Genomic DNA, 27,558 nt, shown 5'->3' on the forward strand with positions numbered 1-27,558 from the left:
GTATAATACATAGTAGAATCTGCACGCAAATGAACTTTACATGCCTCCCTAAAATTACTGGCTCCAAACTGTACCGTATTTGCCCATGGCATGCTATGATCATTGTAATATGAATCTGTACAAATCCATAATACAACCATATGCATGGACCATTACTGTATATACAGTTATATTTTAGCAATACCCATTTGAAAGTTGTTCTAAATGCATAAAGTGAGTACATATACTGTATTAAGGCTCCACTATACCCAAAAAATCGTGGATAAACTTGAGGAAATTCATTGTGCTTTATGTCCATACACTTTACTGGACTGGCGTAGCCTCTTAGAACATAGCAGAATAATTCACTCTTTCAGCAACATATCTTTCCATCAGCACTGGCATCAGCTGCCTGTAACTCAGAGGAAATAATGCATGAAGCAGGGACTGACCCACTAAAGGAATTAATCAAGGAGAGAGTCCAAAGTAAAAACTGCGCTAAAGAAATATTTTCTGTCTAGCGGATTAAGCTGCTTGCTAGTGACGTTCTTCTTTATAGATATTTCTTACCTTTTATTTTGTGGCTTAATAGAATAGAATAAAAATTCCACAAAGAAAACTATTCAATATAAGTCACAGACAGGATGATTCATGCTCACGCTCACCATATTACATACATCTATTTACACAAGAAATTGGTGTACTGTAGTAGTAGATTTTAACATGTTACTATATGAGTTTTGTTATTGAGCATTTTTGCATGACATGATCAAGGGAAATAGGAAAAAAAAACCTGTATTTTATAGATTATTCACTTTTTTAATGCACTGATATTTGTGCATAAGCCACTATAGTTTTATAATTGGATTGAGCATGCTTATCTGTCAGCTACTGTCCCGAACGTTCTACATCATGTCAACATTATCAGTTGTGATTAAAGGGGTTATACACACAAATTGTAGATAAGAACATTCACATCAAAAAGCACATACTGATACTTTTCCAATATAATATTCTTCCTATTAGTTAACATTTGTATTGAATGTATCACATTATAGTTTGATATTTGCGTTATGGCAGCCACATGTATATGAGAAACGTTAAATGAATTCTCCTGGATTTTATATTAATGACTTACTCTTTGGAATAGGTCATCAATACCTGATTGGCGGGGGTCCGACATCCAGCACCCTCCCTAATCAGCTGTTCTGCAGTAGCTCCAGTGCTGGAAATAAGCACCAGAACGACATGGATTTATCTATTGTGTAGTGGTTGGTTACTGCACTGCTTCTCTCATTCAAGTGAATGGGATCAGCACCGCAGCAACCTGTTCCGTCCACTACACAATGGATGGAACTGTTTTTGGTGCTGGAGATAGTGCAGACCAGCTGGGTATCGGGCCCCCACCAGTCAGATATTAATGACCTTTCCTAGGGATAAGCCATCTATATAAAAACCTTTTAACGTTTCTTATATCCATCTGCCTTGTGTAACACAAATCTCAAACAAAAACATGATGTATGCTGTTTCACAGCAATGGAAATGTTAACGAATAAGAAGAATATTATATTAGAAAAGTATCAGTATTTTTATCTGTGTGTGTAAGACCTCCTCTTTTTATGTGTGTGTGTGTGTGTGTGTAAGACCTCCTCTTTTTATGTGTGTGTGTGTGTGTGTGTAAGACCTCCTCTTTTTATGTGTGTGTGTAAGACCTCCTTTATTCACAACTGAATAACAGTAGTTGACCAGTTGCTGTGACCCTCGTCTGTTGCCATTGATGGATTGTGTGTCATCCACCAGAATGTTACTTTCTGTGTAATCCTGCCCTATGATGATAATCTTATAGCATGATTTCTGCAACTAAGGAAGTGTCAGCCTATTGTGACCAGAGTAAGAACTGCAAGATTTCACAAAAGTTTTGTACATATAGTAGTAATAATATGAAAATTGTAAAATGTTTAAAATAATACAAATGTTAAATAAAACGATGTTTAACATAAATCAGTGAATAACAATACTGTGCTAAATGTAAACAAACTCTACAGCTGTAGCAATAAAGACTCAAGACCAGTGTTCCCTCTAAGCTGCGCGGGTGGGCGGCCGCGCAGCAATTATTGTGGCCCCGCTCACAAGTTTATAATGCCCGCTCACTCAGCCTACAGCGCACCGCAAGGTTCGTTATCGCTGCTGGCAAAATGCCAGCACTTGTCGTCAGACTCATCTGCGTGACGGCGCCGACGTCCTCCTCGTAGTCCTGTGCGGCTCAGCACAGCGGGGCCCCGCCTACCAACTACCACGTATTGCAGCGCTACTTCTGCCTCCGCCTTCTTTTTGCAGGAAGAGGAGGACTGAGCAGCAGCAGGCAGTAAGGTGCGGTAGTGGTGGCGGCGCCATCTTAGAGCCAGGCCAGAGGTACACGCTAGAGTGAGATTGAGTTTATCTTATGGGCATAGGCGTGCGCAGCCTATTACATTAGGGTGTGCACCCTAAAGCACAAACACACACGACGCGCGCGCGTGTATGTATGTATGTATGTGTATATATATATGTTATATCCACAGATCCTCCATAACAGTGTGTCAATTTTTATTGTACTAACCTACTACTGGTACTTAAAAGACAAGCTTTCAAGAGTTCTCCTTTCTTCCTCGCTACGCTTGAGTATTGAGAAATAATCTATTCCTAAGGGTGGGTTTACATCTGCGTTATGCCATTCCGTTATAGGTTCCGTTCCAAACGGAATATATAATGGAATGGCCAGATGGAATGCAAAACGGAAACCTTTAAGAGGCATTCCGTTTTGCTCTGTCCTAATAGAAGTTTATGAGAAAGCATAACCAATCCGTCTGGGTCCCGTTATGCTGTTATCCTGTCGACAGGACTTTGTTTTCCGTCTTGGATCCGTTTTGATTCCCATAGACTTCTATTAGGACGGAGAGCAAATGGAATGCCTCCTGCAGAGTCTGCACTGTACGAGAGAGACTGCTATAGTGGCTGTGAAGGGAAAAGTTCCAGAGCACACAATGACAGCCCCAGAGCCTTTCTGCTGCCTGACCAACCGTATGCTGCCACAGCGCCAGCCTGCAGGACATCAGAGAGGCCTGGGGTCCACATTACAGCACCAATACATTTATTTATCAAAAAGCATCATACATAGCTAAAAACAAAACAAAAAACATTTTTTTTACTGTCCCTTTAAACAAAAGCCAGAATATAATAAAAGACAAAAAAAAAACAATTTACTTACAAAAGAAGCTGTTCAGTCGTCTGCTGTGCCGTCCTCTGCTTGCTTCCGCAGATTCTTTCCCCTCCTTTCTGTCTCTCCTCAGTGCGCAGGCGCACTGTTATGGGAGATCTGTGGATGACGCACTGTTATGGGGGATCTGTGGATGACACACTGTTATGGGGGATCTGTGGATGACGCACTGTTATGGGGGATCTGTGGATGACACACTGTTATGGGGAATCTGTGGATGACGCACTGTTATGGGGGATCTGTGGATGACACACTGTTATGGGGAATCTGTGGAGGACACACTGTTATGGGGAATCTGTGGATGACACACTGTTATGGGGGATCTGTGGATGACGCACTGTTATGGGGGATCTGTGGATGACACACTGTTATGGGGGATCTGTGGATGACACACTGTTATGGGAGATCTGTGGATGACGCACTGTTATGGGGGATCTGTGGATGACGCACTGTTATGGGGGATCTGTGGATGACACACTGTTATGGGGGATCTGTGGTTGACACACTGTTATGGGGGACCTGTGGCTGACACACTGTTATGAGGGATCTGTGGATGACACACTGTTATGGGGGACCTGCGGATGACACACTGTTATGGCGGCATCTGCGGATGACGCACTGTTATGGGGGCATCTGTGGATGTTGCACTGTTATGGGGGCATCTGTGGATAACGCACTATTAAGAGGATATCGATGGATGGCACTGTCATGGGGGCATCTGTGGATGACGCACTTTTATCAACAGTGCATCATCCACAGATCCCCCCATAACAGTATCATCCACAGATCCCCCCATAACAGTGTCATCCACAAATCCCCCCGTAACAGTGTCATATTCCACACAGATGCCCCCATAACAGTGTCATCCACAGACCACAGATATCCCCTTAACAGTCTATTAAGAAGATATTTGTGGAAGGCACTGTTATGGGGGTATCTATGAGGAATCTGACACAGATGCGGGGGGGGGGGGGGTCTGTGGTCTGTGGATGACACTGTTATGTGGGGCCAGGGGGATCTGTGGATGACACATATATAGCAGCATCTTGTGCTATATATGTGTCATCATCCACAGATCTCCCCCCCCCCCCCCATAACAGTGTCCCTGACAGTGACCCCCCAGGGGTGGAGGCCGCCGGGGTCTTATGCAAGCAAAGTGTTGTAATAAACTACTTACTGGGAGACTCCAGCTAGTAATCCACAATCATTGGGCAGGCGGCAGCGTAACATGACATCACTCCGTCACGCCGCACGCGCCTGCTCCTCCCACTTTATTAATGAAGCAGGCGGAGCAGGCGCGTGGCGTCGGAGTGAGTGACGTTACGCAGCCAGCCGCTGGAACACGGAGCATGGGAGCAGTCTGAAGATATCATTGTGGCTGTGCGGGACAGCCGGGGCTCAAGCGGCAGTGCAGGAGGCTGAGCACGGAGGTGTGATTAGGGTGTGCCCAGGCACACCCGGCACACCCCGTGCGCACGCCTATGCTTATGGGCTACCTACAATAAGTAAAATCCTAGAAACCGTCATTGATTGCTGAACTGGTCTCTCCTGGTATTTCTAGAGTGTTAACTTGTGACAAGAAGTGGAGAACAGCAGGGGACAATAGTGGCACTAGTAGACTACTAGTGCCACTATTGTCGCCGCTGTTCTCCACTTCTTGTCACAAGTTAACACTCTAGAAATACCAGGAGAGACCAGTTCAGCAATCAGTGACGGTAGAATGTCAGTAGTAGGGGAGAACACTAAACAATATTAGTTATTTTTAATCCTATAGGCTAGAGTGAGTGAAGTGAATGAGTCTCTCTGGCCTAGCCTGATAGTGATAAGTCCTTCATGTGGGCAGCAGGAGCTGTGTCTGTTACCTAAGAAAGCAATGAAAACCGCATGTACTGTATGGGAGGTTTTATCACAGCAGACTAGCCAATGCAAAACAAGGGAATGCTGGTTGGCGCCGCCATCTTAGAGAGGCTAGAGTCTCCCTGGAACAGCATTGCATTCCCTTCAGGTTTTGCATTGGCAATGTTGCTTGTCTCAGCCAAGGAAAATGGGGGAAAAAGTAAAATATATAACTATATACAACAGGAGAGGCCTGGGTTATACCAGCATGTTCCATATCACTGTATACAAGAAGATGTATAACTTATACCAGCTATATATATATAATTATATATAGGAGATACCCAGGTTATACCAGCATGTTGCATATCACTATATACAGGAAGATATATAACTTATACCAGCTGTACATATATAATTATATACAGAAAATGCCCAGGTTATACCAGCATGTTCCATATCACTGTATACAAGAAGATGTATTACTTATACCAGCTGTACATATATAATTATATACAGGAGATACTCGAGTTATACCAACATGGTCCATATCACTATATACAAGAAGATGTATAAGTTAGACGTCCTAGCCAGTGTCAGGTCAAGGTCTTTCTTCACTGCGCAGGAGACATTTTGTGTGCGGTTCTGTCACACTGTCCGTCCACTCCAGTAACTGTTTTATCTGGTCTTACTTAGTAGGCTAGATTTATTGTTTTGCCAATATGTCGGCGATGATCTCTTGTTTGATTGTCCTATCACCCAAGTTTGACTAAGCATTGCCCATCTCTAAGCCGACCCCGCTCAGCAACTGCCAAAGCTTAGAGGGAACACTGCTCAAGACTAGGAATACGTTCACTGTAAGCAGCTTTTATTTTTGTCACTATAGACATAACCATTACCTGTCTGACTCATTATCCGTCAGATCATTTGATTGACTGATGCCTATGACTATGATCAAGATTGATATGAAAGCTTTTAGTGGGGGTAAATGGAGACTAAAAGGCGATACAAATGTCACCTATAGTCCAGTATTGTCAAGTCCTACATAAAGCAATATAATATTGTATATGTGCATTACATTCATGAGAGTAGAAGTATAATGTCTATTATACTTGGTTTAAATGGTCATTTTGCTATATTAAAACTTAATGAGAATCCCAAAATCCAAGCACGCGGATCTTCAAACAATAAAGAAATGCCTTTCCATGCATTGTATATAAATCCCTCAATGAACAAGTGCAGACAATGAAAGATTTATCTGCAGGGCAATACAAAGTAACCTAGCTGTATTTTCTGCTTGGAAAAGTCATTTTCTGGCATGCTATCTTTATGGCTTTATTTAAATAAAGTAATAGTGTGGTTTGTGGTAATATCTATTACTGTCAAGCAGCTGAAGCCTTTGCTCTGCTGCTTCAGAAACCAAACAAGTTCATTCATTGATTCCTTTAGAGGTCAGTATGGATTTTATGGCTGGAGTCTTTCTCGGATCTGTGCAGAAATGAAAATGTACTCCAGTAGCACTGTCATATACAGAAGAATTCCCAATAATCACGCATTCTTCAGGCTAGTGGTGGGCTTTCAGCACAATTTTAAAATAGATTTTTAAAAAAAAGAAGAAAAACCTGTATCTCTTGCATGAAGATGTTAATTCCAGTACTACATTTCAGTGCAATATTCACATCTCTACTATCAGAGATGCACAGTTCTGTAGGGAAGATTTATCAAGACTGCCTAGGATGTCCAGCTGCTGCAAAACTAAAACTCTCAGCATGCCCTGCTAGCTGTAGACTGTTCAGGCATGCTGGGAGTTTTAGTTTTGCAACAGCTGGAAGACCGCAGGTTGGGCATCCATGATCTAAACCATAATGTTGATAGTTTCGGTTGGCAGGGTGTTTTTCCCCTGGTTTATGCAGCATTTCTATCTTTTGCAAATGATTGCATTTGCACAGTGCATATCTATTGACATGTATGCCTGATTGTATATTATTGGTTCTCTTCCAGAGATCGGATGCGCCAGTCTGCCATGTATGAGCTTTGCCAAAGTATGCAGCAGATAAGTCTGGAGTTTAATCGTTTGCAGCTATCCTTTGAGGAATACACAATCATGAAAGTTTTGCTACTACTTAGCACGGGTAAACTATTCAACTATGTATACTTACGTTTTGTTACCTCTCCTGTGTTCCTTATCATTGTTACTGTCAAGAATATTTTAAAAATATATTTTTTTTTATCTAAAATTGCGCAGTTTTCACATTGGCTACTGGGCCTAAAATATGTCAAGACTTCCAGATGATAGATACAATGGACAGGGGAGGACTCATTGACATCAAGTGGAGAATTTTGTAGGCATGCTCTGTGACCTATGAAGGGTTTAGAAGGGAGTAGATAAGCTCTGACATCACCTGTTGTGAATGGTTTATGGGGTTCATTTATTAAGCTGAAATACTCCTTTATTAGGAGTATTTCGGGCGCAGATTGCGGCACAATGGTTAGTCGTGCCGCAATCTGCGACCTCTCCTCGCTCACGCCAGGTCTAAAATTGTGGGGGGGGGGGGGGGGGGGAACGGGCCATCAATAGTTAAATAGGCTAGGAAGCTGTTATACATTTAGAACTGGCATAGGATCCGCTGAAGTTAGGAAGAGGCCTGCACCTCTTCATAACTCCAGGGGATCCCCTGCCAGCTTAGGGGTTTTACACAATGTGCCCCAATGTATTAACTAACTAATATATTTATATTTATATGTATATACACACACACACACACTGCCTGTCCAAAAGAATTGTCGCCACCAAAAAAAAAGCCTTTAGCTTTGATTACGGCACGCATTTGCTGTGGCATTGTTTCGATAAGCTTCTGCAATGTCACAAGATTTATTTCCATCCAGTATTGCATTAATATTTCACCAAGATCTTGCATTGATGATAGTAGAGTCTGACTGCTGCACAAAGCCTTCTCCAGCACATCGCAAAGATTCTCAATGGGGTTAAGGTATGTGAAAATTATGTCTCATGCTCCCTGAGGGGGTATAAGAGAGAGAGAAAGTTTTAAGGGGCAGACGGGTCTATTGGAAGGGATTCCACTAGATCTGAAAAACTTGAGGCGCCTCGGGTTTGTAGGAGTGGCATGGAAAGGAAGAAAAGTGCTAAATACTAGAGGCTGCTCTGGGTTTTGTCAGGTCGACAAGAGTGTCTGCCTGTAAAGGATATGGGAGTGTGCCAAACTAGGGGGACTGGTGGGTAGTGGTACCATCCCAGTCTCGCCTGTTCTTAGATAAACCCTTTTTAGCACCAATAGTGGTAGGTCAGTGTCAAGCTACTCAGGTATATAGCGGGTCTTACATCAACATAACATTAGTAAAAGAGTATAATAAAAGATGTGTGGATATATATAGAGATAAAAATAATAATTAATAATATATAGGATAAAATTTATATATATATATATATATATATATATTTATATAAAAGATCTACATAAAAGATTATACACACAGATAGGCACTCGAGACGTTATGTAGTGTTCCTAAGAGACTGTATTTTGCAGTGTCGTACACGATATAGTGTAGTATAGTGGGGCGAATTGGTTATATCTAATAAAAAAATCTGTTTAAAAGGATACGATTACATATAATAAAATAATGTGGTATCGTAGGTTCATTTACTCACTTCACGAGGGGGGCGGTTTACCAGGATAAGCATAAAACACCTGCAAACCAAACACCCCCCCAGCCTGGATCGCTTCTAGAGTTTTAACGGATGAAGGCAGCCAATCACAGGGGTGCTTCTCTTCAGGTCTTTATTGCATTAAATGTAAAAATCCGGCTCAACGCGTTTCGGGACAGGCATGTCATCAGGAGAAATATTCTCTCTGTCTGTGGTCACAGGTATTTATACTGTAAGTTTATTGTTAAAATGGCATCTAATTGGCAAAAAGGCGCCAAAAAACGAAAAAAGGGCGTCAAAACTTTGTCAGGGGACCGCACACAGGGAAAAGAGGGTGTCTGGAGCCGATATGTTCGGCCGGCCGGAAGGGGAAGTGTCCGGCTGCACTTTTGCGCATGACCGGAAGTTGCTGCGTTTCAGCCTCTTCCCTGTGGGCGGTCCCCTGAGTAGCTATACTTGAGTAGCTTGACACTGACCTACCACTATTGGCGCTAAAAAGGGTTTATCCAAGAACAGGTGAGACTGGGATGGTACCACTACCCACCAGTCCCCCTAGTTTGGCACACTCTCATGCTCCCTGAACCACTCTTTCACAATTTGAGCCCGATGAATCCTGGCATTGTCATCTTGGAATATGCCCATGCCATCAGGGAAGAACAAATCCATTGATGGAATAACCTGGTCATTCAGTATGTTCAGGTAGTCAGCTGACCTGATTCTTGGAGCACATACTGTTGCTGAACCTAGACCTGACCAACTGCAGCAACCCCAGATCATAGCACTGCCCCCACAGGCTTGTAGGCACTAGGCATGATGGGTGCATCACTTCATCTGCCTCTCTTCTTACCCTGATTCCCCCATCACTCTGGAACAGGGTAAATCTGGACTCATCAGACAACATGACCGTCTTCCATTGCTCCAGAGTCCAATCTTTATGCTCCCTAGCAAATTGAAGCCTTATTTTTTCTGGTTTGCCTCACTGATGAGGTTTTCTTACGGCTACACAGCTGTTCAGTCCCAATCCCTTGAGTTGCCTTCGCATTGTGCGTGTGAAAATGCTCTTACTTTCACTATTAAACATTAAACATAGCCCTGAGTTCTTTATGAGTGACCTCTACAGTACCCCGTCTTGTTAACAGTGATTTCCACAACAACCCGACCCCTTAACAGTGGCCTCTACAGCAATCTGTCCCTTAACACTGACCTCCATAGCGGACCATCCCCTTAACTGTGACCTACACAGCAGCCTACCCCTAGGGTGGCCAGAGGTCCAGTTTTAGGCCGGACAGTCCGGCTTTCAGACTCTCTGTCCTCCACCCAGCGCAGGGCCTGGATGGACACAGGGCGCAGCACTGTGCTGTCTGAGCGTGAGCTGCAGGGAAAAAGTCACCCTCCCTCCCACCCCTGCATCTGACAGCTTTCTTTTTTTAATCCTTGTCGGCTGCAGAGTGGGAGGGGCGTGGCCTAACCAGGTCGGCGCGTGGCTTAGGGGGACCTGGGGTGGGGTTTTTAAGTCCTGCCCCTTTAAAGCTGACGTACAGCAGTGAAGAAAATTGGGTTGTTATGGAAACCTGGTGTAAAACTGTGTGTATGTGGAGACTAAGGGCCTGCGAGCTTCTATTGGCTGATAAGGATCATGTGACCAGGCTTCTATTGGCTAATGCTTTTTTTGGGAATATCTTAGGAACGGTACGTGTTAGAGAGCTGAGACCCGGTCTAAAACCTTCCCGGACACCTGATGTACCTGTGTGCCAAATTTTGTGATTGTAAATGCGACGGTGCAAATTCTTTTAGTAGTTAGTGGACATACACACATACACTCAGCTTTATAATATTTATATATATATATATATATATATATATATATATGGTAACATGGAAATTAAAAACCAAATTCACAAAAAAATTGTAAAAAAAAAATGTGTTTAACATAAAAATTAGGTTTAAACAATAGATTTGATTTTGCCCTATTTATTCAAATCCAACCACCACTCGTTTCCTGTGAGTAAAGCTCCATGACTTTGACTAAATAACTAAAGGAAGTCTTTAAATTCATATGCAAATGAGCATCTAAGTGCACCAAGGGCAGGCCTGAGCTACTCTATGCACCCTTTATCGTCCTGCTTCCTCTGCCAGCCCCTCCTTCTCCTTCTTGATTGACAGAGCCAGGTTCCTGTATAATCTTCTTATTATCCTTGTCAATTAAGAAAGCAGGGGTGCACATAGTGTCCCGAGTCCCCCCTCAGTGCACTTAACTGCTTGTTTGCATATTGATTAAAAGTGGGGGTCCAGAATGAAGCAATGGACCACTAGGTGAAATACATCATTATATTCAGCTGAGCTGGTCCTACAAGGCATTGTGCCCGGTTTAACAAGGAATTTTCTGATGACAAACTCCCTTTAATTTTGACATTTTTTTGCAGGAGTGACCCTTCAACTTTAATGGGATGAGTAAGCTACAATTTGATGTATTTTATTATTACTGGTTAGAAAGTTAACAATAGCATCTAATTATTGTGAATTAGATATTTGTACTCAATTTACTCAAAATATATATTTTTTTTTTGAGTTTTCAGTATATGGAATTGCGCTTTGAGCTTTGGAACCTTGAGCTTAAAGCTAAGCATAGAGCAACATGCCTGACAATGGATATTTGTGTCAATATTGCCTTGTTTCTGAGTAAAAATTACAACTTCTAACCAGTGGAAGTCTGTTTCAGTTCTGAAACTTTGCACATAATTTTATTTTTATTTTTTGGGTGGATGGTTGATTGTGTATTTGATGGGCAGTGTAAGATCATTTCATAAGCCTTGACCAGAGATGTGTGGCAGCGGCTTAATGCAGGCTCATCTAACTATGCTTGTTCATGCGATACAAGCCCCCATGATAATCTGGTATGTATGGGGAGCTTTACTTTCACTCGTTGTTTCCCCTGTTCTCCAGGAGCAATGCTCCCTCATTTGTGTAGGGGCCTGCTGGTAGTCTTCAGTAAACATTAGGACAATATTAAAAAGAGACTGGGCACACCTCCAGATATTTGGCCACTGTTTTTAATGGTTAAAATAATTAGAAGTAATTTAGACAGACAATAGTAAAAATAATAATATTCAGACTGACATTGGTATATTCAGACAAATAATGATCATAAAATTTTCAGTAGATAATGAGCAATATTAAATAAAATCCTAAATAGGTATTGCTAAAATACTTGACTAGTGAAACTTAAAACACATAAAAAGACTTAGGTCACATAAAATACCAAATCGTTTGTGGTGGTTTAAAGATGGAGCTCGACTGCAGTCATATGAGTGGCATAATAGTCATATAAATAGCCTAATTGCGGAGAATGGCTAGCACTGGTATTGGAGAGTTCCTTGGGAGTTGCCGTTTGAGGTAGTGAACTCCGTGTCTCACAGGCGGCTTTGTACTGCCTATATAGCGCATGCAGTGAATGTGGGTCAATGCAAGGAGAAGTTAAACACACAGCGGCGTCCCGCTGTATGTGTGCTTCAACAGTAGTGTCCTGTTATATTGTGGGTATAATGACCTCTAGGTCGGAATGGTCTTACCCTCTTGGTGCGGCTCCAGCCGTCCTGCAGAAATCGAGTATACTTGCGTTATCTTTCCTCCAGAATTTCTTACCCTAACGTAGACTTGTACACGTGGGTCCGCCGGTTTGGCTTCGGATCCGATTGGGTGTAATTTTCTACGTGGGTTTTCGATGGACACTGAATAGCAGTCTTTGTCCTTGTGGGTAGTGCACTACTCCTTTGGTTGATGGGGGGTCCGACCAGACGCGTTTCGGGGCTGAGATATCCCCTTCTTCAGTGGTAATCAGACCTCCCCCCCCCCCCCCCCCGAAGTGTCTCTTTTATAGTGAAAAAAGGCTTGAAATCTAGGTCCGGCTCAGGTCATCACCCGGAACTACTCCCATTTTTTTATTTATTTAACCCTTGCATATCTTTTTACAGCTTGAGCGCAATGATTCCATTCTTTAATACATCCTCCCATTTTTTTCTCTTTTTTTTCTTTCCTTATTCGTACGTATAGCACACTCATCTATAGTTTCATATGTGATATAGGTGACTACAATGTATGTATACACACATCTATGTATTTTTCCTCATAATTATCCATTCTATTTTAAAACAGAGTTCATATAATGACACTCTATAACATTGGTATAATTACGTCTAAATAAACAGTGATAATAGTGATAAAATATATGGAATATATTATAAAATATATCATAAAATATGTCATAAAATATAGTATGCAATGCACGAAGAACAAGGCACGTAATATACCCGAATTTATAGTTAATATTGTGGACACGTACATTTATAATTATAGAATTAGTGCATGAGGGATGGAACACGGATATTTCCCATAGGTTATATGTGGTAGGGTATATAATTTTTTGTAATTTTATATATATACACACACTATCTTCCAAAAGCATAGTTTTTTATTAATAAATAATAATTTGTGATAATTAAGTTTTGCAATGAGGGGTCCTCCATCCGGAACACGTTAGTGCCTTGAGGGCTCACTGCCGAGGGGGAAATCCACCCAACTGCTGAAAACGTTAAGTGGAGATCACCCCCGGCAGGAAGCCCCCACTGAGTTCACAAGAAACCAAACAACTCGTATTCCGCATTGAGGCCTCCCGGAATCATATATGAACTCTGTTTTAAAATAGAATGGATAATTATGAGGAAAAATACATAGATGTGTGTATACATACATTGTAGTCACCTATATCACATATGAAACTATAGATGAGTGTGCTATACGTACGAATAAGGAAAGAAAAAAAAGAGAAAAAAATGGGAGGATGTATTAAAGAATGGAATCATTGCGCTCAAGCTGTAAAAAGATATGCAAGGGTTAAATAAATAAAAAACTGGGAGTAGTTCCGGGTGATGACCTGAGCCGGACCTAGATTTCAAGCCTTTTTTCACTATAAAAGAGACACTTCGGGGGGGGGGGGGGAGGTCTGATTACCACTGAAGAAGGGGATATCTCAGCCCCGAAACGCGTCTGGTCGGACCCCCCATCAACCAAAGGAGTAGTGCACTACCCACAAGGACAAAGACTGCTATTCAGTGTCCATCGAAAACCCACGTAGAAAATTACACCCAATCGGATCCGAAGCCAAACCGGCGGACCCACGTGTACAAGTCTACGTTAGGGTAAGAAATTCTGGAGGAAAGATAACGCAAGTATACTCGATTTCTGCAGGACGGCTGGAGCCGCACCAAGAGGGTAAGACCATTCCGACCTAGAGGTCATTATACCCACAATATAACAGGACACTACTGTTGAAGCACACATACAGCGGGACGCCGCTGTGTGTTTAACTTCTCCTTGCATTGACCCACATTCACTGCATGCGCTATATAGGCAGTACAAAGCCGCCTGTGAGACACGGAGTTCACTACCTCAAACGGCAACTCCCAAGGAACTCTCCAATACCAGTGCTAGCCATTCTCCGCAATTAGGCTATTTATATGACTATTATGCCACTCATATGACTGCAGTCGAGCTCCATCTTTAAACCACCACAAACGATTTGGTATTTTATGTGACCTAAGTCTTTTTATGTGTTTTAAGTTTCACTAGTCAAGTATTTTAGCAATACCTATTTAGGATTTTATTTAATATTGCTCATTATCTACTGAAAATTTTATGATCATTATTTGTCTGAATATACCAATGTCAGTCTGAATATTATTATTTTTACTATTGTCTGTCTAAATTACTTCTAATTATTTTAACCATTAAAAACAGTGGCCAAATATCTGGAGGTGTGCCCAGTCTCTTTTTAATATACACGATTTCCATTCTTTGAGTAGTGGGGTGTTACTACTCGACTGTGGGCACCCCGTATGGTGGTCATTCAGACCTGTGCGTCTTAAACTATTTATCTTGAATTAGGACAATATACTTTGCCATTTTGGAAATCTTAAAGGACAAAAATAATGTGTCATCAAAAGAGAAAGCTAATGAGTGTTTTCTCTGGGAGACTTGTGGGTGGTATGAAAAGGGTAAAGTTAAATGAAACTTGTTCAGGCTATTTTTGCGACGATAAGCTCATAAAGGACCTTTTATCTTTTAAATGGACTTGTAATCTGACTACTTTTCAAGAAACCCACTTCTGTAATCACACACTTACAGAAAGTGTGGGTGGCTGAATCGGGCAAAACCAGCAGTACATATGATCTGCATATTGATTTGTATCAAGCCGTGGCACTGATGTCATGTTATGTGGGTTTAACCCTGTAAATGTACTTTCTCTGGCTATATATGACTTCTATAAAAATCAAGAGTCCAGCACCAAACTTACCTGAGTACTGAAGAGGGTGCCAGCAGTAAACCATTAGGGTATGTTACTGTCAGTTGGCATCTTTTTTGCATGCTTGCATGATTTTTACATTAGAATCTGAATAAAAACTTTGAAATGCAATTCTTTAAAAATAATATAAAATTAACATTGAAGGTGTTCACCAAATCTTCAACCTGAAAAACCTGTTTTACTTTCTGTAACTATGAGGAAATAGATTGTTAAATGCATTTAGAGATCTTTTTTATGATACTATTTAAATGATTTTGTCCACCTAAGTTGCTCATGTGCACAGGCTTGGACCCTCTGTCCAGTGCTGTAAAGGGTCCAGCAGGCGCCGTATGTACCGAAATATTGTTATCTATATGCAAATCTTGTTCATGTAGAATACAGTGGCGAGTGCTGCAGTTTTTTTTCCCGTCGGATTGGTGCTAAGAAATGTGCCATGAAATCATAGGCATACAGGAGAAGCCCCATGGACTAGCATGGAATCTCAACACCAAACAGAACCATAATACTCCCATGTGCATGAGCCCTTGCATTTCTAGAATTAACGCTATATTCCAGAAAAAATGGCCATGAAAAACAGACGCACCGCTTTTCATGGACACTTTCCATTAGTGTGTACATCCATTTTCCTGCCGTCTATCCATTGTATTGGCCTTTTGCATCCATTTTTAACAGCAAGTTAAAAAGGCTGTTAAAAATGTATGAATTTTATATTTTTTATTTTATTTATTTTTTTAACACCCCAACCACTGCAATGCCCTCACAGTATACATAATGGCCCATACGGCCCCCAGTATGATTAATGGCCCTCATTTTGCTCCCCAGAAGGAATAATGGCCCCGCTTGGTGCATCCCAATAGGATTAATGCCTCCTCTTATTGCTCCCCAGTAGGAATAATGGTCCTTTTTAATACTTGCCAGTAGGATTAATGCACCCTTGTAGTGGTCCCCTTTCTGTAGAAAAAATATTCACCTCACTCACCACATCGACTTAAAAACATGGGGACACTGAAGATAGCAAGAGCTGATGCGCCCAGTGTGGTGATGTCATCACGCAGAGAGCACACATCCTGCTAAATTTTTTGAGGAGTTGGTGTCCCTTAAAGGGCATCTGTCAGCAGATTTGAACTTGGGTAACTGGCTGACCTGTTACATGTGTGCTTGGAAGCTGTAGGCATCTCTGTTGGTCCCATGTTCATATGTACCTGCATTGCTGAGAAAAATGAAGTTTTAATATATGCAAATTAGCCCCTAGGAGTGTTGCTGTTACACCTAGAGGCTCTGTCAAATATTCTCCACTTTGATTAACAGGGTTAGGCGTGATGTTTTTACTGCCTGGACTATTCAATCAAATAATAATTTGCTGTTGCTGATGTTCACTGTAGTCTTCATAGCCATAGCCAGATGGTGGATTTCTGTCACCACAATTTTTAGATGAAGCTTCCTAGACATCTATTGTCTGCCACATACAATGCTGTCTTGACACCTTTTTCTGGGAAGTCTTTATCACCTACTGACTCCAATTAGGATAATGGAATCAACACCTTTGACCCAATGCTGGGTATAATTACCAGATGTTGATTCAGTTACATATTTATTCCCAGAATTTTTGTACAGTCACTCAGAATTGAGAAAGCTTGTTGGAAGAACGAGTGAAACGTTTTCAAGAAATTTACAGTACGTCCAGTTGCCTTGATTTATTCTTTACAGATATATATGGGCACAAGAGCTGTGATTGGCATAATCAACCTTGTTGTGGAGGGACCTCATCACTACAGGGAGTCTCCCATTGACAGTTGGACCCCCTCTGATCAGCTACTAATGACCTATTTTGAGGAGAGGCCATCACTTAAAAGCTGGACAACCTGCCCAATGAAGATATCACTTATCTAAAAGTTCACAACATTTAGATATGTATACCAAAAAAGTCTGGTCGGTCCTAATTTAAGATGTCAACATTGAGTGTTTGTGAATTGAAATATGGAATTTATATTATTGTAAATTGATTATATATATAGCATTATATTACATTGCTTGTTATGAATATTGATGTAATAGTCAACAATCTACTTTCCTTGAGTATTTACTGTGGTATTTACTTGCTACTTCCAGTGAAATCAGATGGCAGCACATGGCAATAAATAAACATGTTGTGTGCAGGTTTCCTGAACTTACACCGTATAAAGTCGTTGTTCAAATTTGAAGGTGGTGACATATTTGTTGTAAACTTTTATCTCTAATCAAAAACCATGCAACAAGTGGTAGCAGATTGTTTTCTGCTATTTACATATAGTTTTCCATATACTTCTTAACCCATAGAGAACTGGAAGTTATCTACATAGTTACAAGTGTGTTTAATAAACCCAGAGACCCAAGATTTCGGTCTCTTGTCTTGACTTTTGTGTCTCCGCTTCGATCAGTTTGTTTCTTCTACTTTATTTTTCAGTTGAAGTTATGTTGGTGCAACATTTCAGAAACCGTATAGTAGAGTAATATAGGGAACATTATTAAGTGGACAGGGGCCAAATTTTGTGGTTGAAAACATTTTCTGTGTAGTTGTACATTTTTATCTGATACCCTTTCTCCCCGTCTTACCTAATTTTTACTTTATAGTGGATGTTTGGCCATACAAATCTTATTTTGCTGTATGCTCCCTTCAAACATGGGTAAAGTGACAAGATAAACTTGTCATATGTGTATATTGTTATTGCAATTTTTTTAGAGATGCATTTTTGCCATCTTAAAATGCCTTATAATATGATCTACTACTTAACATTTTGCTCAGTGACTTGTACCTTTTTTTTTTTTTTCTTCAAACTAGTTCCTAAAGAAGGACTTAAATGCCAAGCTGCGTTTGAAGAAATGAGACTGAATTACATTAAAGAACTGCGGAAAATATTAATGAAGAGCCCACACAGTGCTGGACAGAGCTGGCAGCGATATTTCCACTTAACTAAACTCCTCGACTCCATGCATGATGTAAGTGTCATTCTCTGATTGCTCAGCATTCTTACAGAAATCTAACAGATGAGTAAATAAAGATGAGTAAATATATATATATATAGTGGAAGAGCTTGGGCTAATCAAGTTATCCTGGGTTCAGTTCAGGGATCAGATAATTTACCCATTATGTCATATACTAAGCGCTCTGATAGATGTAGAATTTTCCACCAGTGCAGTCCAGGTCTTGTAACTCCCACCAATTGCTTGAACAAAGAGGGGAAGGCATTCTGTCATCCTGAGTTTTCTGCCAAATCTTAAATAGTAATTGTACTTTCACACAATTTCATTTTTAATATAGAATGGTGTGCCTAACAAATTTCTAAATAACTTAATTTAAAAAATATACCTACATCCATCTGAAAAAAGCTGTAAAGTCATGCCCACTAGGGTCTCACTTTCACCTAATTTGCAGTCCACTGCCTGCTGTCAGGCAAGATCCATTCCTAGTAACAGAGACTCAGAAGATGGCTGAAAGGAAGTGGGGGAATGTCAGAGCTATCTGAGATCCTGAGCATGATAAAATAACTGCTTCTTCACAGCTTTTGAAAATTATAGAAGTATCCAGTGTGTCTGTAACTGATTTTCCCCTCATTATCTTTACTCAGAGTTAAGAACAAACATAGTTGAAAGTAAGGGAAATGACAATATAGCATTACAGTCCTGGCAGATTCTACAGAAGGGAGACACCCCCTGCTTCTGAGAGAAATGCATCTAGCTGTGCAGCTGAAATAGGGAATACTATTGCTAAAAAAAAATATTTTAGGGAAGCCCAAAAAATACACATTCCTTCACAGTTATGACTGTACAAAGAAGCACAACCATTATGCAACTTTTTTTCAAATGAAGGTACAGTTTAATGGCACATGTCACCTCTCAATGGGCTGCCATATAGAGGCTCTGTACTTGATACGCACTTCATACAGTTCATACAAAGTTCTACCACTAGGCACGTTGTTTAGCAAATGATATGTACCGTTTTTGTTGAACTGGTCAGGTCTAAGACTTGGACTTCCACAGACTGAAATGGAACTTCAGATATGCCACCATAGGATGTCAGAAGTCTTATAAAATGACTTTTACCCTTTAAATAAATGATTGAATGTAATGAATAAATATTCCTCCCTGAATATTTAGAGGTGGTAGGTTCTACTAGGCATTGCTTTGATGACTGAGCCCTGAGCTCTTTTCCTGTATTTCCAGAAGGTAGAAAGTTCAGCTTATGATCAGAGATTTCTAATAATAATAGCGTTAACATTTTCCCTTGCTGGCTCTGGTTTGAAACTTCAAATTAAAATAAAAAAATCTAATATGGAGCATTATAAAATATTAAAACCAAATGAAATATAAGCTCCAGCACTTGTTTTATTAAGAGAGAGGTATTAATTTCTAGATGTCCCTCTGGTTCCCTTCCAGTTATTACAGTGGTGACATCAGCATGCTGATCGGGTAACGTCATGATGTCACCACACCCAGTTTCACTGGCAGTCATGCACTGACATTGTACATGGGCTGGTGACAGATCGATGAAGGAATAATTATTCAAATTACTTTTCATTTTAATTATCTCAGATATCTCCAGTAAGTAAGGATCTAATTGCAGTGTAACTATTTCCGTGTTTTGTCTTAGACTATTTGGCTAAACTTGCTGGGATATGCAGCTGATTAAAATGATTTATATACTTGGAAAATCATGTGAATTATTCTGATTTGTCGGTTTCTTGCAATGTATAGTAAAGACTAGTCACCGGTCTGTGATGTTTTGACTGTGCTACCTGATCGGCTTGATGTTGCCAAGTTAAAATGATGTGCTAAGGCCCTTTATTTCCTTGTACCCTATCCTGAAACTGTTTTACTTTTATGAGTCTGGAAAAAAACGTGGTAATCTATATCTTGGAGCAGGCAGAACTGATCTGTGTTGGTCTTGTTGAAGCAATATGTGGTCACTTTATTTGATGCTGAGCTCAACTTTTGACTGTACTGAGGCTTGTTATATTGCTGCTGGCATGCGAGAGTACCTCTGACTCCAATGTGTGTTCATTATTTATGTTTCATACACGATCATAGGGTGAGATGAGTGCACTTCAGGACATGCCGGAATACTACAGCTTGGTGTTGTTTAAAGAGCTTACATATGGAATTATTTCTCTGGAGGTTTTTTTTTTTGTTTTTTTTTTGCTCCTTTTCTTTGAGCAGCGCTGTGGGAGGCAGGAGACAGCATTCCCCTGGCAATGATATATTTTTCTAAAAGTACATCTTTCTTATACAATGCCAGTCATGCATTTAGTCGTTTACATTGTATGAAAGGAATAGTTTGCAAATATTCTCTGTAACTGTACTGCACATTTAGTGGTTTGCAAAAGTTTATGGTGCCCACACTTTTGTATATCTCTCATAGCTGATAAAACCTTTTAGACCACGGCTCTTGTGACATGATGGCTTCCTCCTTTTCTGTTTGTTTTCTCCAGGATAATGTGTGTGTATATATATATAGTCCATACTGTATGTCTGATTATTAAGGCTACATTCACACAACTGTCACATGGCCATTTTAGAACCAAATGAAGTCAATGGGGCTATTCACTTGGCCGCTTTTATAGCCAGTGTATAGCACCCATCCTGTTTTACTTATATAGCACAGCACTGACATATTCTGCAGCGCTTTACAGACATTAGCATCAAGCTGTCCCCAATTGAGCTCACAATCTAAGTTCCCTATTGGTATGTCTTTGGAGTGTGGGAGGAAACCGGAGTGCCCAGAGGAAACCCACGCAAACACAAGGAGAACATACTAACTCCTTGCAAAAATATTGTCCTTAGTCAGATTCAAACCCAGGACCCCAGTATGGATGGCTTATCCTCAGGCTAGGCCTACAATATCCCTTAGATAAGTGTTTGATTCTTGTTACCCCTTCTGATCAGCTGTTTGTAGGATCTGACGTGATCATGAAAGTGCTGTGGCCTCTTCATTGTTTACCTGTGTCCGACCAGTAGTGACAGTGCAGGGTATTGCAGCTTAGTCATATTCAAGGGAATAGTACAAAGTTGCAATAGGAAATAAACCACATGCGGGTAGATGTACCCATGTAAACGATAGAGACAGCAGTGCTTGCACAAGCACACTAGCCCCTTCAAAGAGCTAATCAGAAGAGGTGCTGAGTCAGATCCCCCCAGTAATCTGACAGCGTCCAATTAGCACTGACTTGCCAATGTCTCCCACTTGTTAACATATTTATACATTTCTAGAAGGAATAACAGAGAAATAGGACAACAGAGAATTCTAAGAATATATTCTTCAATATTTTTACGAGGAATACAAGTATTTACTAAAATAAACATGTCGAGAGTAGCATCAGGTTCTCTTTATGTGTGACTCCTCCAGCTATGGTTTCATTAGGCTAGGTCCAGAAATGGTAGAATGTCTATGGATTTGTGTTGTGAATCTGGAGTAGTTTACAGTGCCGTATATGTGGATGGTGTTTTGAAAGCCCCATCCACATGGAATTATGAGCGTGCTGCGGATTGTGCATTATGTTGCAGATTTTCACCATGAATTGCCAAACCTTTAGTGGCATAGGGTGAAATGCGTGGCAAATCCACAACAAAATCTTCATGAAATGCATGCAGGTTTTGCCATGGATTTGCTGCAGATTTGTGGCAAAAATTTCAGTGGAATTTATCTGGCCTTGCCATAGAAGTAAAAGTAAATTTTTGAACATGTAGTCCTTTATAAGAGGCCAGAAAGAACTTGCATTGGGGTAATGTGTTGTGCTGTTAGAGGGTGGATGGTAAATGTGTATCTGCAGGGTGTCTGGCTAGGTCGACGGTGCGATTTTCATCATTATCACTTCCATGGAAATTCTTCTTAGCGCTCACTGGGGACTATTCTTACATCTGCTGTGCTAATTGTTGTGATATCAATATTTTGATAATTAATAGATAACGTTGAAGCCGTTGCCTTTGTTACTGTTGTACTTTAAGAGATTCCTGCAGATTCTACTACGGTAAAACCAGGAATAGATCCAAAAGGAGATAAAAATACAGTGCCTTGTGAAAGTAATCGCCCCCATTGGTGTTTTCCTGTTTAGTCACAACCTGGAATAAAAATGGATTTTGAAGGAATGCGATTTGATTTACACAACATGCCTACCACTTCGAATGTGTAAAACATTTTTTTACTGTGACACAAACCATAATTATGACAAAAAACAACTGAGAACTGTAATGTGCATAGATAATTCACTCCCTGAAAATCCTTTGTGGAGCCACCGTTTGCTGCATTTACATGTACAGGTCTCTTGATTATGCCTCTGTTAGCTTAGCATCTAGACGCTGGGATTTTTGACTATTTCTCCAAGAAAACTGTCAAGTCCCCCAAGTTAGATAAATTGTATTGCGGTACAGCAGTCTTCAAGTTAGGACACATATTCTCAGTTAGGGTGAAATCGGTGATCTGACTAGGCCATTCCAAAGCATTTTAAATGTTTCACCTTAAACCACTCCAGTGTAGCTTTAGCAATATGTTTAGGGCCATTGTTCTGCTGGAAGGTGAACCTCCATCCCAATCTCAGAAACAAGTTTTCCTCGAGAATTGCCCTGCATTTACTGACATCCATCTTTTCTTCAATCCTGACCAGTTTTCCAGTCCCTGATGATAAAGAGCACCCCACGGCATGATGCTGCCATCACCACGCTTCACTATGAGAATGGTTGGATGGTGGGAAGTGTTGGGTTTGCGCCACACATAATGTATCCCATGATGGGTTAAAAGAAAAATTTTAGTCTCATCTGGCCGAAAACCTTCCATGTGTATAGGGAGTCTGCCACATGCTGTATGGGAAATTCCAAATCAACTTTCTTAAGTTTTTGTATAGGCATTTTTTGTCAGTCTTCCATTTTCCTCTCTGTGTAGAATAATGCATATAGTGTTCAGTGTTATCATTGGTGTCTTTGTTGAATCTAAATAATACCCTCTATGCTCAGTTTGTTAGTTTTGGTGGGCGGCCTTCTGTTGTAAGGTTTGTACTGTAGTTGTGCCGTGTTCTTTCCATTTTGTTATAAAATGGATTTAATGGAGCTGCATGGGGTGTTCATAGTTTGGGGCCATACTCAACTAATTATGTCATTTTGGAAATTAACTGGTTGGACCAGACTTTATTTTTAGATTTTTCTGTTTTTATTTATATATTGTATAAATAAGGTATATTTTTGTTTCCAGCGTAACAATTTGGACTTGTTTGTCAGTTCCATTCCATAAAATCTAAATTAAAATCCATTTTAATTCCAGGTTGTAAATGTAACAAAACAGGAAAAACACAAAGTGGTTACAACTTTCGCCAGGCGCTATATAAGTCTCTCTTTGTAATCCACTCTGGCTTTGTCGTTATATAAAAACTATATTGGCCTATAGACATTCCAGGACAGGATGCCCCCGCCCCCCTGTACTAAACTAAAAGCAGATATATAAAATGTATAACTTAAAGGTTTTACTGGATCTTTTCCCACAAAGCTATACATCAATCCGCTCAGCTCCTCCTGCTCTATAACATATCGCCTGCAGATTTCACTGCATTTTGTGGTGACAGTTTCTCATTAACCACTTGCCAAATGTCCATTGACTATATATGGCTGGCACATATCTCTGTACAGACCGTACAAGGGGGATCCTTGAGAAACATTGGCCCATTCTTCTCATGGACCCTGAAATCGGTGAAGTCATACATGAGTACCCGCATAATATTTAGAAAGGGTCTGCTTGTTCAATGCTTTCAGTTCACTTGCGTTTTTCCAGATCCGGCGTGTAATTCCGGCAAATGGAGTACACGACGGATCCGGACAACGCAAGTGTGAAAGAGGCCTTACAAGCATACTCTGGTCTGAACGTTAAGTACAGATTATTTATTTTTGCTATTGATTACACTATCATTCTGTGTACTGTCCCGTTCCCCTCCCTCCCTCTCTCTCTCTCTCTCTCTCTCTCCCCTCCCTTTGTCATCAGATATGTCAATAACAGGATATCTCTTTAAGAGACTGTCCATATAATGAATATATCACTCCTTATGGTGCCCAAAATTAGCCTTTTCCTCTCTGATAGTCACACCTCATATAGCTGGGCCATTATATCCAGGTCACCTTTTAAAAAAACTATTGCTGTAAATGCCATATTTCTACTGTGGACGCAGCTTCACACCAGAAGCTGCGCATCTGACTTGAGCCGGGGATGCGTCCCGGTTGCCCGGCAACCATGTCAGCTGGATCTCGCACATATCTCCGGGATCCAACGTAGTGACGTCATTATACGCACCTGCGTCTCTCTTATGACCCGGCCTCCTAACCAATTGTGTACGCTTTGCCACGCATACGCCGACGTATACAGCGCTACACTGGGGAGACGTGTCTCTAAACCAAGCCTCGCTTTGGAGGCTGCGTCGCATTTAAATTCCGGTGGGTTCCGAGGCCGCCTCAGGCTACATTGGGCCCACGGAAGACCATAATTTCCCTGTAAGGAAGAAGGGGGGGGTATCTATCTATTACCCTCTCCTCCTCCTCCTTATGAGATGTATGCTCGAGCCATACCAGGTCTCAGGGACTTTGATCTCGATCTCCAGGGTGCACAACTAATACCTTTTGTGTGTGCACTTTGAGATATCAACCTGCCCAGCTCCCTGTTGTTTCCCCTGATGAGCTTTGTACTCATCTGAAAGCGAAACATGCATGTAGGGAACCTGTAGGAGAGGGCTAACCAGGGTCTTTCAATTCGCTGCATACAGGAATCAGCTGACGGAGCGGTAGGATAAATGTTTTTCTATAGTGCCGCCGTGCACTTATAATCCTACCTGATGAAGTGATTTATGTCTTCCAGTATCTCATTGCAAGGTGGTGACTTACTTCTATACAAGCTCCATATTTTGTGGATTGTTCAAATATTTGTATTTTGTATTATCATTCTGAGGGGCATTTATTTTATCAGCAGGTTCATATTAAAAGCTAAGTTTTAATATTTAATAATTACAGATCACTTTCTCCCTTACTCTTGACTGACATTTTAAAACCCAATTGAAATCCATTTGTGTGCTAATCACACAGCTGCGGGAGCAGGGAGCCTTCTGTCAGTGACAGTATGGCTACCCAAAGAGAAAGCAGGGACATTTTTTCACTGTCCCTGCCTTCCCCATCGCCCTATACACAATGCTGAACGAGCACTGTTTATAGGGACCTCCTCTGGTCCCAGCGCTCATGTGATCAGGAGTCTGCACGAGCTGCTGGGTCATTACAACTACAGTTTAAAGCGACCTCTCAGCACATGTCGACGCTAACTATATTAGTAAACTAACCAATGGTCCATTAGGACCTATCTACGTCTTGTTTCATGTGATGTTGTATTTCTATAAAACATCACTTTTATTTATCATTTCCCTTAAAAACACATTATAAATTAGTGCTAATTAAACTAAGACAGATTAAAACCATCAGTGGCCTGGGTCGCTCCCTCTTTGGCTCTATCCGCCACTGCCGTTTATATTGCTTCACCGCAGTTAAATTATATCAGTATCGACTACAGCCTTATATCGCGGCTTGTAGTTGCCTCATTCCTATTTCTGTATTAGCTATAATTAACTCCTATAGTTGGAGCTCCCTCACTGCCACTGAGCCTAAAAACACCTACACTCATACATCCCTGCATCCCGACCTGTTTTGCTGGTCACCCAGCGTTTTCAGGGGATCGTGCAGGTATGTGTGTTAGGAGCGGGGGCCATCTTTTGAAGATTTGTGTTTCAGTGACATGATTAAGGCTGCCTATTGGATAATTTTTCATCAGCTGTCTCTCCCTCGTTGCGGTAGGTTTACCTGTACTCTGAGTACCTCCTCCCGGCTCTTCTCCAATCTCGCAATACCGTGCGTAAGTTCGCGCATGCACGCCATCTTGGAAAATCATCTCTCCCGGCGGTGAGTATTCGGGGAGAGGACTGCGCAGGCGTGCGGACTTAGAAAAATCTTCTCATCCTCCGGGATAGCTCGGCGCATGTGCTTCAACTTAGAAATAACTTCTATTACCCTCAAAAGTGCGCAGAAAATTCCTTCATTCATCCGCCGTCACACCATGGGCCACATGGGCGATCACTTTGGAATTATGTGTATTGTGGCAATCTGATACAGCGGTATAGGTATTTAATATTAGATAAATCTATAAATATGTAGCTTTCTCCATATTCAGAGTTGACATCATTAGATATGTATTTAACAGGATGGAAGCTATAGATATTCTGATCAGAAGAGATCAGAGATTATTAAATATTGGTATCTATAGAATTCACACCACTATCCTGCTTGTTCTTTAGGTATGCATCAGAGAGGGGATTCCACATAGGTACTTGGCAAATCTCATTCATCCGTAAGTCCTATCAGTCCCAGGGAGAAGATGGACGTCTATCTCCATGGTGAGTATTATTATCCTTTCACTGTACCCTATCTTTTTTTTATTTTTCTGTCATTCATTGTCACGATGGTCCTTTATCTGTTTATATTAATTATAGGTACCAAGTCTTTCCTATTATATATATTTTGTTTTATGTGCTATTCTGAAAATTAGAGGGAGGCTGTTCCATTATCTTATAAGAATGAAGAAAAGGTAAAACCCTCATTTATTCCAATTGGTGATAGAGATTTTAGGCAATAGATCTATTTAGTCTCCTCCTGCAGCAGTCTCTTCTCACTATCTCCCTGTCTAGGGCCTCACTTTACTTTTTTGTAAAGTGAGGGACTGCCTCTATGGTACTTATTTATATGTTTTGACAGGGGTGTTTCTTCATTTGTATGCAGGTTACTGAGATGTTTGGAAATTCTTCTTTTCAATTCCTTAATTGTCTTTCCAACACAAATTTTTGGACATTCATTTTGGACATTTTCATAATAGCACATAAAACAAAATATATATATGATAGGAAAAACTTGGTACCTATAATTAATATAGACAAAGGACCATCGTGACAATGAATGACCAAGAAAAAGAAAAAAAAAAGAAAGAGTGCAGTGAAAGGATCATAATACTCACCATGGAGATGGACGTCCATCTTCTCCCTGGGACTGATGGGACTTATGGATGAGTGAGATTTGCAGAGTACCTGTGGAATCCCCTCTCTGATGCATACCTAAAGAAGAAGCAGAATAGTGGTGTGAATTCTATAGATACCAGTATTTACTAATCATAGAAAAAATCTCTGATCTCTTCTGATCAGTTAGAATATCTATAGCTTGTACAAAAAAAAGAGCAAGGATTTAACAAGGTAAAAAAAATCTCATTTTATTCAATATAAATCACATGATCATTACATTGAGTACCTCCTGACGAAGCCTACGTGGCGAAACACGTGTCGAGGTTGAAGCAGTGGGGGAACCGTGTCACCATTTTTCAGCAGCAACATGGGTAGGTAACATGGTATCTGGATTAGGGTGGGACTAGTGGCTTGC

The 27,558-nt window shown here is 40.8% G+C and overlaps 1 protein-coding gene across 2 annotated transcripts in view; it reads left to right on the forward strand.

Annotated features, from left to right (window-relative positions):
• Positions 1 to 27,558, forward strand: part of NR3C2 (nuclear receptor subfamily 3 group C member 2) — a 331,201-nt gene that overhangs the window by 287,820 nt on the left and 15,823 nt on the right. For both annotated transcript variants that reach the window (XM_044300367.1, XM_044300369.1), the window contains exons 7-8: positions 7,073 to 7,203; positions 17,912 to 18,069. In XM_044300367.1, the coding sequence (XP_044156302.1) occupies positions 7,073 to 7,203; positions 17,912 to 18,069 (289 nt within the window). The remainder of the gene's footprint in view (positions 1 to 7,072; positions 7,204 to 17,911; positions 18,070 to 27,558) is intronic.

Source organism: Bufo gargarizans, chromosome 1 (genome assembly GCF_014858855.1).
Source record: "Bufo gargarizans isolate SCDJY-AF-19 chromosome 1, ASM1485885v1, whole genome shotgun sequence".
Lineage (NCBI taxonomy): Eukaryota > Metazoa > Chordata > Amphibia > Anura > Bufonidae > Bufo > Bufo gargarizans.